Raw genomic sequence first — 15957 nt, 5'->3', positions numbered from 1 at the left:
TCTGATGCCACTGACATGTTCACTGACACAGATATTTACTTTTGAGAGATGAACTAAGGATGTTGAGCAAGAGACTGGCTTCTGCAGGCAATCCATGGTATTTTGCTATTTGAGAAAATCTGAATTTGAAATGTAAATATAATCAATAGCGGACCAAAAAAAACCATTTTTTTTCCCTACCCGTGAGCCTATAAATGAAGACACAAATTTAGTGTGGAGTTGGTTGCGACTGTCATCCTGCTATTTGTGTTCCTTAATGACTTTGTAATTCATCATCAGTGGGTAGCTAGCCTCCACAGCAGGCAGACAGAGAGCAGTGGCAAGGTGCCATCCACCATCAGGTGCTCCTCCATGTTGTGCTTATGCTGTCTGTAGGCCTCAGTTACATCCTTTAGGTTGCTTTGAAATTGGGAGCATTTCAGGCGCTTGGGTGCTCTGCTCTGAGCTTAACTTTTTTCTGCTTACACATTCGAGTGCTTGACTTTGACTCCAGGTTATGGTTCACTTGCGCTGCGGCTAAGTTGGTGAGATTTGGTTTTACCATGGTAGAAAAGTTAGATTAGATGCTATCAGATTCAAACATTGACAACAAATCCTTTATTCCCATTGCAATAACCACCCTGAACAAAATAAAAAAAGACACTGAGCACTACATATATATATTTATTTGTTTGTTTTTATTGACTGCTGTTTCTCTTCAACATTTCATTTAGACATCGACTTTGTGTTTTCAGTGTGTTTTTGTGTTGTATTTTTATTGTTGGAGCCTGTCAAAGAAGGATTTCTGTCACCGTTTGGGACAGATCTATCCATCTATCTATCTATCTATCTGAATATAATGTGTATTATATTAATATTAAATTTGTGTTTTCATTATTACTAACAACATGCTGTTTTTTCAACTATGCTTTTTATTATTTCCTCCAGAAACATCCATCACATTAGGACCAGTGTAAAATGTCATGCACCTCATGTAGTTTTACACAACTGTTGTCTTACTACCTGTCAAAGTCACTTTAAATTACGGTGCCTCGAAATGTGTAAATACTGTATATTGACCATTTATACGTTTAATATTTGTATAGATTTCAACCCTCCTGTTGTCTTCATTTATGGGCACCAAAAAATATCATTTCCGTGTCTGAGAAAAATCCAAAAATTCAGCAAAAAAATTCCCCAGATTTCTGAAAATTTGCAAAACCTTCAGGAAGAACAATCCCATAATTCCTTAAAAGTTTCCCTTAACACTTTCCCTTAAAAATTTTATGTAAGAAAAAAAAATCCCCAAATTTGGCAAGAAATTTTTGTAAATATTTTCCAAAAAAATGAGTAATGAGTTCTGTGATTTTACTGGTTTGGCCCACTTCAGATCAAATTGGGCTGAATGTGGAACCTGAACTAAAATGAGTTTGACAGCCCTGCTATATACTAACCTTTAATGTTAATGTTACTATCCTGATTGTCTTGTCTTTTTGCTATCTATTTCTAATTTCCTTTGTGATTAATGAAGTATCTATCTATCTATCTATCTATCTATCTATCTATCTATCTATCTATCTATCTATCTATCTATCTATCTATCTATCTATCTATCTATCTATCTATCTATCTATCTGAATTACAACAAAGGCAATACATATTACAAATACAATTACAATTACAAAGCCTTAAAAAGATGAAATATGACTTTTTATTCCCTCTTAGTAATGAAAAGGTGATTGAATTTGAAGTTTTGTCTTCAGCCATTCAGTCAGCGGCAGTCAATCAGCTGCGCCTGCTGGAAGAGAAACAAGGTTCAGTCAATGGTGAGTTCAAAACGTCTACACAGGAGCTAAAAAATACAGTTTATAGAAGCCATCAGACACCACACTGTCATTACGATATACTGGATTAACAAACAAATAATTCACTGTATTTTAGGCTCTTATATAAGATATATATATCAGAAGTTTTACTGATATATATGTAATCACTTTATATGATTTTTTGGAAAGATTTTTACTCATTTTTTGAAAATATTTACAGGACTTTTCTTGCCAAATTTGGGGTATTTTCTTTTAAATAAAACTTTTAAGGGAAACTTTTAAGGAATTATTGGATTTTTTTTGTGAAGGTTTTGCAAATTTTCAGAAATTTGGGGAATTTTCTTGCTGAATTTTGGGATTTTTTTCAGACAAGGAAACAATTTTTTTGGTGGCCGTAAATGAGGACAACAGGAGGGTTAACAACAGCTCTGGAGGCTCTTGGCAGCAGGCCTGGCATGAAGCTGTATGTGAGGAAGGTGGAAGCCGAAGTTTGTGGAGCTGCAGGAGTCAGTTTCTTACCTGAGGAGTTGCAGTTTGACGACACGCCTCACATTTGGAACAGAGGCAGTGAGGCAGTGAGGCAGGTCGAGCAACTCTTTGGCTGGTAAATTCTGAAAAGCAAAGGACAGACAGTGAAGTAAGTCAAGAACTATTCGTGTTGTTCTGCAGTCTATACGCTGGGAAGGTATATGAGGAGAGTGGAACATATAGTTGAACATACCGAGTCATATTTGGGTTTTTTTGTCTGTGTCTCAAGCGCAGGAGTGCCGGGTCTCCGCGGGACTTTTGGGTCGACGCTTGGAGACGGACTCATACTGGGCGAGACACTTGCGGTGGGTGTTAGATGGGGAGAAGCAGGTCTCTTTCTGGCCTTTGGCGTCAGGACTTGTGACGCAGACGTGGTGGGAGTGGACGGGTGGAAAATTGAGGGCCTAGACACCGGTGGCTGTAGGAAAGAGGAAAAAATATTCTGTATGTTAGTTAGAAATTTGGGTGAAATAGCCATTCTTTATCATGCTGAGAGTTAGATGAGATGCCTGTATGTTAACCCTCCTGCTGTCTTCATTTACGGGCACCAAAAAATACTGTTTCCTTGTCTGAAACAAAATCCCAAAATTCAGCAAAAAAAATTCCCCAAATTTCTGAAAATTTGCAAAACCTTCAGGAAGAAAATTCAAGTAATTCTTTAAAAGTTTCCCTTAAAAGTTTTATTAAAAAAAAAAAAAAAAATTGGCAAGAAAATTCGTGTAAATAATTTCAAAAAACAAGTAAAAATCTTCCAAAAAAGTCCTAAAAATATCTAAAGTGATTGCATATATATCAGTAAAACATCTCATATTTTCTTTAAGAACATTCACAAAAAAATCAACCAAAGAATATATTTGATGTTGCTTTTTACTTTTTTAACCCTCCTGTTGTCTACATTTACCGGCACCAAAAAATATTGTTTCCTTTTCTGAAAAAATCCCCAAATTTCTAAAAATTTGCAAAACCTTTAGGAAGAAAATTCCAATAATTCCCTAAAAGTTTTATTTAAAAAAAAAAAAAATCCCCCAAATCTGGCAAGAAAATTCTTGTAAAATGTTTTTAAAAATTAGCAAAAATCTTCCCAAAAAATCCTAAAAATATCTGAATTGATTATATACTCAGTAAAATTTCTAATATTTTCTGAACATTCAGGAAAAAAATCCACCAAAATCCAGCAAAATTCACTGGACAACGGTACAATTTTCACCCGGATGACACGAGGGTTACGTATGAGGCTTGGCTTAGCAGAAAAACACAAAACAGGAGGAACATTTAACATGTGAAAAATGTTATTTCTGGGTATTGCAGACTTGATGTGCCAAACTATTTCTTGGCTGGCCACAGTTATGTTCTGGAATCCTGCAATAAACACAACATGTAATTTCTACACTTTGTTTTTGTAGGAATTACATACACCAGGTGATTCTATACTGTAGAATAAGTGATGCTAAGTGGCTACTGTCAGATTTACCAAACAGCTGTGAGAATTGTATCAGTCTTCTCTTCTGAATCTAAACAAAATAAGAATATAAAGCAAAGACATTTTCACACGCTGTAATCATTGGTTTACAAACCTTGTCAGCTTTCAGCTTCTTGGCTGGCGTCTGAGGTTGAGGCTCTGCTTGTCTTTTTGTGCCCTGTTTGCCTGCGGTGACAGTCGGCGTGTAAAAAGGTGGCGCCGTTGCTGGGTCTGAACCACACTTTGGATTGTAAAGAAGTTCTTCACTTGTGAAGTATGTGGCTGTTATGGACACCCCCTCCACCTGGATCCTAGCCTTCTCTGCCATGTTGTGGACTGGAACAGGACAAAACAAAAAACACCATTTAGAGGGTCAATATATAACTGTGGGACTTTATGTAACATAGGTGATATTTTTGCTGTTTTCAGGCCTGAAATCAACACTGTGACCTATAACCAAACATCACATGGCATTTTTACAGAAAGATTCTTCTAAATATTATACATACAATTGAGCAAAATTTTAATTGCAAGTTATTTCTAAAGATATTGTAGTAAACCTGTTGACACTTGACTCACACACTACTTTATATTAACCCTCGTGTCATCTTGCAGGTCAAAATTGACCCGTTTTAAAGTTTGAAAATGTGGGGAAAGAAATATTTTCACAGTGAAATGTCTGACGTACACATTTTCAACATTTTTGGGAAATCTTTGAACATTTTTTGGTGAAAAAAAGAAATGTTATGTTTCTTAAGAACATTCACAAAAAAATCAACCAAAATCCAACCAATTTTGCTGGATTTTGGTTGATTTTTTGTCAAGAAAATATTAGAAGTTTTACTGATATATATGTAACCACTTTAGATATTTTTAGGATTTTTTTGGAAGATTTTTACTCATTTTTTTTAAAATATTTACAAACATTTTCTTGCCAATTTTGGGGGATTTTTTTTTTTAAATAAAACTTTTATTGGAAACTTTTAAGGAATTATTGGAATTTTCATCCTGAAGGTTTTGCAAATTTTCAGAAATTTGGGGAATTTTTTTGCTGAATTTTGGGATTGTTTTCAGATAAGGAAACTATAGTTTTTGGTGCCTGTAAATGAGGACAACAGGAGGGTTAAACAACTCAGAAAGCCTTGGAGTCTGGCCAGTCCTTTCTTCAGGAGGAAATGACATCATGTGGAGCAGGTCATGTGATCTGGAATTAACACTTCCTTGAGAGGTGTTTTTGTAATGGGTAACTTAGTTGGAAGTGATTTCTCGGACATAGATTTCCATATAAAATTTGATATATTGCCAAAAAAGAAATATCTGCCATGATTATCTCAACTTAATGAAAAGACTCACAATCAAAACTATTTCTAAATAAGCTCATTTTATTATTGTTTAGCTAATTAGAAGGTGGTTGTTCTTAAATTGGGATGGTTATTTAGTTGACATTCTAGTGATATCCAGTCATTTTTTATTAATAAATGATTGTTTCCATAACAAATAATTATGGAATTTGTAAAGCACAATGAACATAAAAAACATTTTTTTTTTTTTTTTTTAACTTTTAATAAAAATGTATGCAAGATATAACCCATGGACTTCAAAAGTTCCTCATAGCAATGTTGCTGTGCTTCTACAGATTTTTAAATGAAATTAAAATAAACTTACTAATAGCAGTGAAGGTGCAGAGGACGCAGAACAACTGGTCTTTAAGGTATGCAGAAACCTCCTCTTTCAAGTCCAGTCCCACCAGCCACATTCTGCTCTTTCCGTCTCTGAATCAGAATAAAAACATGCCAGTGAGGAGACAATACAGCACAGCAAAGACAAGTACAAAAACAACATTCAAGCATCCAAAGTCAAAAGGTGACAAAAACATCACTAGTTCTTACTTTTTGTTGGCCTTCCTGGGTCCAGCCAAGGACTTTACATAAACATGTGCCTTGGAGATCTGCCTGTTTCTCTCCAGAAGTCCCACCAGGATCCGGACTTTCGACTCCACCAGGCCGACCCTGCCAGAGAGAAGCAAACGGGATTTTCAGAAAGAGGAAAGCATCGCGGTAGCTGGACGTAAAATATTCAAACAACTTCAAAAGAAGCATGATCTACATCTGTTCCAGGTTTGCTTCGTACTCACCATTCAAGACGCTGCTTCTCTGTCATATAAGATGCTTCCAGCACAATGTAATGCCTTAAAATGTGAGATAGAATCATGGTCATTTGTGTCCCTGCATTGAGACTTTGTACATATGGGGGAATCTTACAACGTTAATCACATTTAGTTAGTTATAGTTGAGTGACTTTCTGATCAATATTTAAAACAGCTACAGTACAGGAATGGCACAGCTAGTTTAAGTCAGACATACAATTTAACCCTCCTGTTGTCCTCATTTACGGGCACCAAAAAATATTGTTTCCTTGTCTGAAAAAAATCAAAAAATTCAGCAAAAAAAAATTCCCCAAATTTCTGAAAATTTGCAAAACCTTCAGGAAGAAAATTCCAATAATTCCTTAAAAGTTTTGTTTTTTAAAAAATCCCCCAAATTTGGCAAGAAAATTCTTGTAAATAATTTCAAAAAATGAGTAAAAATCTTCCAAAAAAATCCTAAAATATATCTAAAGTGATTACATATATATCAGTAAAACTTCTAATATTTTCTTTAAGAACATTCACAAAAAATCAACCAAAATCCAGCGAAATTTGCTGGATATTGTTTGATTTTTTTCTGAATGTTCTTAAGAAACATTTTTAACATTTCATTTTTTCCACCAAAAAATGTTCAAAGATTTCCCAAAAATGTTGAAAATGTGGACATCAGAAGTTTCACTGTGAAAATATATATTTTTTCCACATTTTCAGACTTTTAAACCGGTCAGTTTTGACCTGCAGGACGACACGAGGGTTAAAAAACACATTATTACTCTCCATTAATATCTCATTCCTTCATTGCATTGGTTAGAACACTCAAAATTAATAAACTGAAGGACTTTTAAAGTCAGTTTTAACCCAGCAGTGTTGCAACAAAGCTACACCATTAGCTGTATCTAACATGCTACCTGGTCTGACCTCTGACTTGTTATTTAACTGTAAACCAAAAAAAAAAAAAAATCATATAATGCAGTAAAAGACTTAGATCAGAACACGTGGCACATTTATTCAAAACCTACAAAATACAGTAGTAAGTGCAGCAGAAATGACAGAAACTTAACAAGAGGTCAGCAAATACAATAAATAAATAAGACAGAGAATATTAATATTAATAATCTTTGAATACAAGAACATGTTCACCATAGAAACATCCAGTATAAAACAATAAAGGTAGATGCAAATTTTAGTCTCAAACAGCATATTAACAGTTTAGAAATTACATAAAGGAGCCATAAATCCACACAAAACCCAACTTTCACTACTCAGACATCACAGAATATTTTCAATTAACGACAGCAAACAGCTTCTCTACCGTTCATTACACAAGTGGAGCTCAGCAAAGTTAGGTGCAAATGTAAATACTTCAAACAGCAGATTTAATTTACTCCATCAGGCTTTGTGTACGTTAAATTAATCACAGCCGAAAATGTTTCCCACATTCATTATTTGAGTGTCATTCAAGAAATTGTCATCATACAGAACAATGCATGAAAACAGTAAAGGGAAAGGAATGAAGCCAGAATAGAACAAACATCCAAACCAGCACGCACGGTAAAAAGTGTAAAACGTGGAACAAATAATCTGATTTTGACCTAGATACACAATAAAAGCCATTTGTGCAACCAAGTACATATATATCTTCATTAACCCTCGTGTCGTCCTGCAGGTCAAACTGACCCGTTTTAAAGTTTGAAAATGTGGAAAAAAATATATTTTTATGTCCACATTTTCAACATTTTTGGGAAATTTTGAACATTTTTTGGTGGGAAAAAAAGAAATGTTAAAAAAAATGATTCTTTAGGAACATTCACAGAAAAATCAACCATTTTTTGTGAATGTTCTTAAAAAATATATTACAAGTTTTACTGAGTATGTAATCACCAGATATTTTTAGGATTTTTTTGGAAGATTTATGCTAATTTTTAAAAAACATTTACAAGAATTTTCTTGCAAAATTTGGGGGATTTAAAAAAAAAACTTTTAGGGAATTATTGGAATTGTCTTCCTGAAGGTTTTGCAAATTTTCAAAAATTTGGGGAATGTTTTTGCTGAATTTCTGAATTTCTTTCAGACAAGGAAACAATATTTTTTGGCACCGGTAAATGAAGACAACAGGAGGGTTAAAAAAGTAAAAAGCAACATCAAATATATTCTTATTTGGAGGCACAGTTGAGGTTTAAGGCACTGATGCTAAGGCACAATAAGAAAATCATACAGTGTTACCAATGCAACAGATGTATACAATTAAAATCTTAGAAATTAACGAGTGTTCCTGTGAATTCTGTACGTGGCAAACTTGATTTTTATGTTTATCTAGCTTATACATACTGGTACTTGTCAAAAAAGTCCTGTTTTTCAAAGAATTTGGACCAGTTCGCTTCCTTCTGCTGTATTTCTTGAGCAACAATATGGCCTGGAAAGGAAAAAGGAAAGGGAAAGCTTGTTAAAAATCAAAGTAAAACAACATTCCAGCATTTTGTTCACAGAATAAAATGATATTAAATGATGTGAACTTAATCTGGGGTAAGAGTGCAGTAAGTAACGGTTGAACACCTTCAACTGTGCAGCTGATTTAGCATCAGAGCATTACAGTAACAGGTAACTGTGCCGGTAGTGAACTGAGAACATCTGCTGGTTATCGGCTAAGACACAGCGTACCTCTTTCTATCTCCTCGGTTAGAACAGCTAAGCTGGAGCGAGACACGTTGACCGAGGTGTTCTGCTGAGGGTAAGCAGGGGTGATGATGGCCATTTGGTGGCAGCGGTCGCTTGGATTCACCTGGAAATGTGCAAGAACACGGCATTTTTAGCCCACTCGTGCTTCTGAACAAACTTGACAGTTAACTAACTGGTCTGATTCTGCTGAAAATGAAAAATCCTGCTGAGGCCTTACATTGGGATTCCAAATATTGCGGTCCAAGCAGTTCTTGACTCGATGCAATTGAATTGGGACAGGCCAAATCCTGGAAAAGAACGAGATTTTTCAATTTGACATGCAGCTACACTTTCATAGTAGAAGCAACCTAACTTATAATAATAATAATAATAATAATAATAATAATAATAATAATAATAATAATAACAATAATAATAATAATAATAATAATAGCTTTATTTCTATAGCACTTTTCATACAAGAAAATGTAGCACAAAGTGCTTTACACTCAAAGATAAAAACACACCACCCAAACTCACAATCATTACTTACATTTAAAACAAAAACAAATTAAATTGAACAAACTAAAAACAATAAGATGAATAAAATGAAACAAAAATAACTAAAATGAAATTAAAATTTAGTTAAAAGCCAGACTAAAACGGTAGGTCTTAAGTTTGCTTTTAAAAGTATTAACATTACAAGTCACCCTCAGATTTTCAGGCAGGCTATTCCATAATCGAGGGGCACAGTAATAAAAAGATGCTTCACCGTATGTTTTGATTCTGACTTTGGGTTCTGTTAAAAGGCCACTTCTGGAGGACCTGAGGGCTCTACTGGGTTTATACGGTAAAAGCAAGTTATATAAATACAGAGGAGCAAGACCATTAAGAGCTTTATAAACCAATGAAATAATTTTAAAATCAATTCTAAAAGGCACAAGGAGCTTCACATATACTTCACATATACATGCATTTTGTGTCGTGCCTGACATGTTTTTTTTTTTTTTTTTTTTTTTTAAATTTCATTTACTCAGGAAACCAGAAATGCTTCGACAACTCACCACGTGGAGTAGACCTTGAAGAACTTGATCACCAGAGTGGCCGGTGTGGCGTTCGGGTACACCTGGCAAATTCTGGCCACCATAATAGCCCATGAGACACCACCCAAGAAGCCCAGCGAGTTGGAGTAAATGTTGCGCTCTGAAGGTGAGAAAAAGAAGACAAAAAAAGATTAAAACGGCTCTAGCTCTTGCTATAACCCACTGACAATCAAGAGATTTCAAAGTAGTGTAAACTATTGGGTGCACATGTTTTATTTCACGTTGCTACTTCTTCCAAATACAATTACAACAGTTGTAACTTTTGCACAAAATTGATGTTAAATTGAGGGAAGTCAGTTAGCGCTCAAACTACAAAGGAGCCAGCCAGCTTCTCTTAATATGACACAAACTTCTCTGAAAACATGATTTGTCAAGTTTTGTGGTGTCTAAAATATTGACATTGTGCTCTTTTTGTCCTGCATTTCTCTATATCAGTATTTGTATCTTCATGGATCAATTAGGCTGTTATTGATGGATGAGGGTGATTAATTCCGCATGCTGTTCTTGTCATCGCCATCAAAGTGTTCGCTCATTTTAACTCAAAAATCGATAAAAAAAACAAACTTCCTTGATGCCAGCCACTGTGAAACAAAACAGAAGACTAAACCTAACCCTCTGTCCTGCTTGTAATTTTTATTATTCACATTGTTATTGATTGGAAAATGACAAATAAAAGCTAAGAAAATAGTGGTTTGAAGTGTTTCTGTCATTTTTCACCACAAAAAGTGAGAAAAGTGATTATTATATATTACAAATATTCACAAAAATAATTATCTTTCATACAGGAGATCTAAAAAACATCCAAGAAACATTGTTCTCTCTGATTGAGCGGTTGGGTTAAATTCAGTTTTGCTTTGTGACTGGATGAGATGACTCCGCAAAGACATTTTTGTGAGACCGGCACTCAGTATACAGACAAGTGAACCTACACTGTGTTTATTTCTGCTTATGTTTATGGAAAGTGCTCGCATGATAACAAATTTCAATTTAATACTAGACATACAATGAGAGCAATTCGCTGGATTTTGATTGATTTTTTGTGTGTGAATGTTCTTAAAGAAAAGATTAGAAGTTTTACTGATACATATGTAATCACTTTAGATATTTTTAGGCTTTTTTTTGGTAGATTTTTACTCATTTTTTGAAAATATTTACAAAAATTTTCTTGCCAAATTTGGGGGATTTTTTTTTTCAATGAAACTTCTAAGGCAAACTTTTAAGGAATTCTTTGAATTTTCTTCCTAAAGGTTTTGCAAAGTTTCAGAAATTTGGGGAATTTTGTTGCTGCATTTTTGGATATTTTTCAGACAAGGAAACAATATTATTTGGTGGCCCATAAATGAGGACAACAGAAAGGTTAAAATCACACACTCAAAATATTCTACCTGATTCCATAAATGCTGTCTTCTTTTTAAACATTTCAAAACATGTTTAATGCAAACAAAATTGCATATTGCATATTTATTGTTAACAATTATTCAAATCAAATTACAAACACAGTACTGACACTAACTACAGGCATACTTTGTGTATTCTACAACATGTAGGACACTGTTTCTATGTTGGAGGCTATTTTGGAAGAACGTTTTGCTGCTGCTTGAACCTTGTATCCTGACCTTACAATGTTATTTTTATTCTAAATGCTTGTCTAAGAAACCTTGTATGTGGAGTGCAGTTTTCCTGAGCAAATTATATTGACTGTAATGAAAAAAAGCATTGAACTCACGTTTGGCCCAAAGCTTGATGACTCTCAAAGCGATTCTGAAGTTATGTACATTGGGCACATGCTGCAGGATCTCTTCTGTAACTCTGTAACCTACAAATAAATAGAATAAATAAAGATTACTATTCAAATAATGGCAGTAAACAGGGCACACTGGGTAGATCTAGGATTTTCAATGAGTGACCTTTAATCTGAGGCTTACCGTTGAGACTCCTGATGCAGCGCTTGTCAAGGCCCAACACATATTTGTCATCGAGAAGGTTGAGTTTTTCAGGAACGCTCTTCTGTGCCAGCCGGCCGAAGACTAAGTCGATCTAAAAAGTAAATGAAACACAAAAACAACAAGTGAGAGGAATGCAAACAGAACCTGCTAGAGACTGAAGTTTTAAAGCTTTTCTCAAATCCAGTCACCTCAATGCCTTCATAGGTGAGTTTGATGACAGGAACATACGTCTCTTCAATGGCCTGTGGACGACAACATTGTCAGTCTCTTACACTACTGAAAAAAAACGTCATTTAACTCGTATACAAGGAATCTAATTGTATAACTAACCCGTATGTCCTTGACCTCCTTCTGGGCTTTAAGCTTCTCAAAGAAGGAAGTGAAAAAGTCTTTTCTATCAAGAAATCCGGGTCCAACACAGAGAGCATCAATATCAGCACCTGGCAACACAAAACAAACTCATATGAGAGGAAAGTCAGGAAAATGGGCAAAGAAACTGTTGCACTGCACTGCTTAAATCATTTCAGATCCAGAGAAAACACATTCAGAAAAAAAAAATCTTAGTAGTTAACCCTCTTGTTGTCTTCATTTATGCGCACCAAAAATATTGTTTCCTTGTCTGAAAAAAATTCCCCAAAATTCCGAAAATTTACAAAACCTTCAGGAAGAAAATTCCAATAATTCCTTAAAAATTTTCCTTAAAGTTTGATTTTTTTTAATAAAATCCCCAAAATTTGGGAAGAAAATTCTTGTAAATATTTTCAAACAAATGAGTAAAAATTTTGCCAAAAAAAATCCTAAAAATATCTAAAGTGATTACATATATATCAGTAAAACTTCTAATATTTTCTTTAAAAACATTCACAAAAAAACAGCCAAAATCCAGCAGATTTCGCTGGATTTTGGTTGATTTTTTGGGTGAATGTTCTTAAGAAACATTTTTAACATTTCATTTTATCCGCAAAAACATGTTCAAAAATTTCCCAAAAATGTTGAAAATGTGGACATCAGAAGTTTCACTGTGAAAATGTATTTTTTTCCCCACATTTTCAAACTTTAAAATGGGTCAGTTTTGACCCACAGGATGACACGAGGATTAAGATAATTACCTTTGGAGTGGACTCCCAGATGATAAGAGCCAAATGGTAAGACCTTGCCTCCAACTTTGGCTTTAACCACTTCAGGTACATTCTAAAATCAAAAAGCACAATCATCTAAATGTACTGTCTTCTTTAAAAAAAAAAAAATAACACATAAAAAAACTCTTCACCAACAACTTCTTACCATCTGATCGCACATTTCTTGGAGCCATTCCTTATAGAGTGTCTCCAGTTTTTTCAAAACCGTTTCTCTGCAAATGAAAAAGAAGACATTTTTCAATTAATGTGAAGTGAAGTAAAGTGAAGAACAATCACTTTCACTTGTATTCTTTCATTACTAAAGATGTTACAACATGAAAACAGTGACCCGGGAAAAATCTGTATCAAACCTGTGCTGAAGCTCCTGTTTGCTCTCATATACGTCATACGATTGCAATGTTTCAGTCAGTTTTCTGGTCAGGATCAAGTCCTCCTCTTCAGGGAAATCCTCGCTGATAGGACCGGTGGGCCCGAACCACTTGGGTGGGGGCTCAACTGGTACTGGGGAGGTTGTAGATACGTTCTGTTTTTTGCTGAAACGAGATATTTACATGTCAACACACTATTTAGAAACCTTGATAGCAGGGAGAGCATGGTTAGATGTAAAAAACGTAATACTCCCATTGCGTTAACACATCTGAAATAAACTGTATGCATCAGTAAAGGAACTATTCACACGTATTAAATACTTGTTTACTTTTGAAAACTAATCACAGGTATTTTTATTAAGTCAAGACAAAGCACTAATAAAGTGCTACAGAAGTATATGTAAAAGTCAAATGTTACATAAGTAAAAATATGTCACTCTTGTTTTTGAAAACATCTCAAAATATTTTCAGTGCAAACAAAAATGCATCTTGTATTTTATATTCATCATTTATAATTCATCAAATCAAATTACAAACACAGTAATGCCACAAACACAGTCAATAAATAACAATTTCTGTAATTAGTAACATAATTCACTGAATCACAGACTTCAATCTATTTTCTATATTACTTTTGGATTACATGTGGATTATTTTAAATCCAAACACTGAAGATATTACACCTTATTACAAGTCAAAAAAGCACAAAAATAAGACAAATATGAAGTCATTTGGGATGCAGTCAAGAACATGTAATCCTGCTTTGAATGAAGACCAACAAGGAGCAGCAATGTTTGTACTAATGTGTGATAATCAGTGTCAGACGATTTTGACATGTAGTCAGTTAATCAATAACACATTCTGTGATTAGTAGCATAATTTATTGAATTACAGTATGCAATCTATTTTGATTACTTTTGGATTACATGTGGATTCGTTTAAAGTCAAACACTGAAGATATTACACCTTATTCCAAAATGTTTTTTTCAAATATCTCACATTTTCAATGCAAACAAAATGCATTTTCATCCTTCACAGCTTATCAAATGAAATTACCCTCACAAACACAGTACTCAAACAAACTACAAGCATCCTACATGTATATTCTACAACTTTCAGAAAGCAAAAAATACACGAAAATTTGACAAATATGAAATCATGGGGGATGTAGTCAAGAACATGTAATCCTGCTTTGAATGAAGACCAAGAAAAAGCAGCAATATTTGTATTGATGTGTGAAAATCAGTTAGAAGATTTTGATATGTAGTTAGTTAATAAATAACATAATTAGTAACATAATTTATTGAATTACAGTCTGAAATATATTGTGATTACTTTTGGATTCTTTTAAAGTCAAACACTGAAGATATTGCACCTTTTTCCAAAATGTTTTTTTCCCCCCAAACATCTCAAACTATTTTCAGTGCAAACAAATGGTATTTTGCATATTCCTCATTTACAACTAATAAATTAAATTATCCTTACAAACAGCACTGGCACAAACTACAGACTACAATGCTGGTGTAGGTGTTTTTTAGCTGCTGTAAAAAGGTTATTTTGCTGCTACTTGACCCTGCTATCCTGACCTGACATTGTTGTTTATTTTCAAAATGGACACTTGTCTAAGAAAAGGATAGAATTAGGTACAACCAAAAGCAGAAGGTAAGAAGTTACATTTTTCAAGTTTTAGGTACGTTTTCTGTTCAAAAGACTGTGGCAAATAGAAATTACATTTCTCAGATACAAGTAGTAAAGAAAAAACTAGAGCATTTCCCTCTACAGTGTAGTCAGTATTAGCAAAAAACCAAATAGCATGAAAGTTTTGTACCGGAGTCAAGCTACTTATTATTTAAATCTCAAAACAGACATGAATATTAATCCAAAATTTTAAAAAGTACAAGCTACCTTGCACCAAATCACCAAAAACAATCACTTAAAAAAAAATTGAAAACATTTTTTTGAAAAACAAACAAAGAAAATAAGTCAAGTACTTACCGAGACATTGCAGTGATATAAAAAGCACTTGTTCGTCGATGTGGAGAGGTAAAAGTGTATTTTTCTCTGAATAAAACAGCGAAATCCATAAAGTGTCCACACAGACTGAGAGCAGCCGTCGAACTAAAGAGTGAATCCAGATAGAACGGAGCTACAGGCAGAAAGCAATGAGGCCAGACTTTTAACGAAAACATTTAAATCAAAACAAATGCTGACTCGTAATAGGCTAACCTTGCTAATGCTAGCCTTGTGATTAATAAGGGTCTTAATACAGTGGAATATGAGCTAACCAGCAGTAAAAACGCATGATTACCTGTCCACCAGCCAGATATATTATTAACTGTCCATTAGCCAGATTTATTGTAATCGATCCTTCAGTTATCTTAAGCTAATAGCTCTATGCTATATTAGCTCGCCAGCTAGCTTGCGGCGCTAAAGCTAGCAAGCTAGCTAGCTAGCCGTATAAAGTCAATTCACCAAACACTATTTTAATGTCAGGAAATTATTTATCACTGTGGATTAAGGTGTGACAAAGAGTATAACTTCGGCCATAATCAAATCATTTAAAGAAAAAATATAGTAATTTCTGTAAAAGTTTAAAAACCATTCTGCACACTACTACACTGTAAATATAAACTGGATATAAATTTATATACAGTCTATGGTAAATATGGGTATATTATTTTGTATACAGTTAACTTTCATAAGATAAATTTATAAATTATATCCAATCAATACAATATATGCAAATAATAATTATATAGTCTATAAACATAGTCCTTACTAATATATACAGTCTGTATAATAACTTTT

The 15957-nt window shown here is 34.0% G+C and overlaps 1 protein-coding gene across 1 annotated transcript; it reads right to left on the bottom strand.

The window, feature by feature from the left end:
• Positions 1-1670: 1670 nt before the first annotated feature.
• Positions 1671-15636, bottom strand: LOC111589014 (poly(A) polymerase beta-like). Its single transcript, XM_055015751.1, has 19 exons — positions 15145-15636; positions 13132-13314; positions 12927-12993; positions 12752-12833; positions 11973-12082; positions 11831-11884; positions 11622-11733; positions 11423-11512; positions 9658-9796; positions 8832-8901; positions 8597-8717; positions 8267-8351; positions 5927-5980; positions 5682-5801; positions 5458-5564; positions 3908-4128; positions 2527-2751; positions 2325-2416; positions 1671-1777 (listed from the first exon to the last, which is right to left on the bottom strand). The coding sequence occupies exons 1-19, from the start codon at positions 15336-15338 to the stop codon at positions 1765-1767; spliced, it is 2139 nt and encodes a 712-aa protein (XP_054871726.1). The 5' UTR covers positions 15339-15636; the 3' UTR covers positions 1671-1764.
• Positions 15637-15957: the final 321 nt, after the last annotated feature.

Source organism: Amphiprion ocellaris, chromosome 12, assembly GCF_022539595.1.
Source record: "Amphiprion ocellaris isolate individual 3 ecotype Okinawa chromosome 12, ASM2253959v1, whole genome shotgun sequence".
Lineage (NCBI taxonomy): Eukaryota > Metazoa > Chordata > Actinopteri > Pomacentridae > Amphiprion > Amphiprion ocellaris.
The sequence above is the reverse complement of the archived record's forward strand: the minus strand, read 5'-3'. Positions and strand labels throughout refer to the sequence as shown.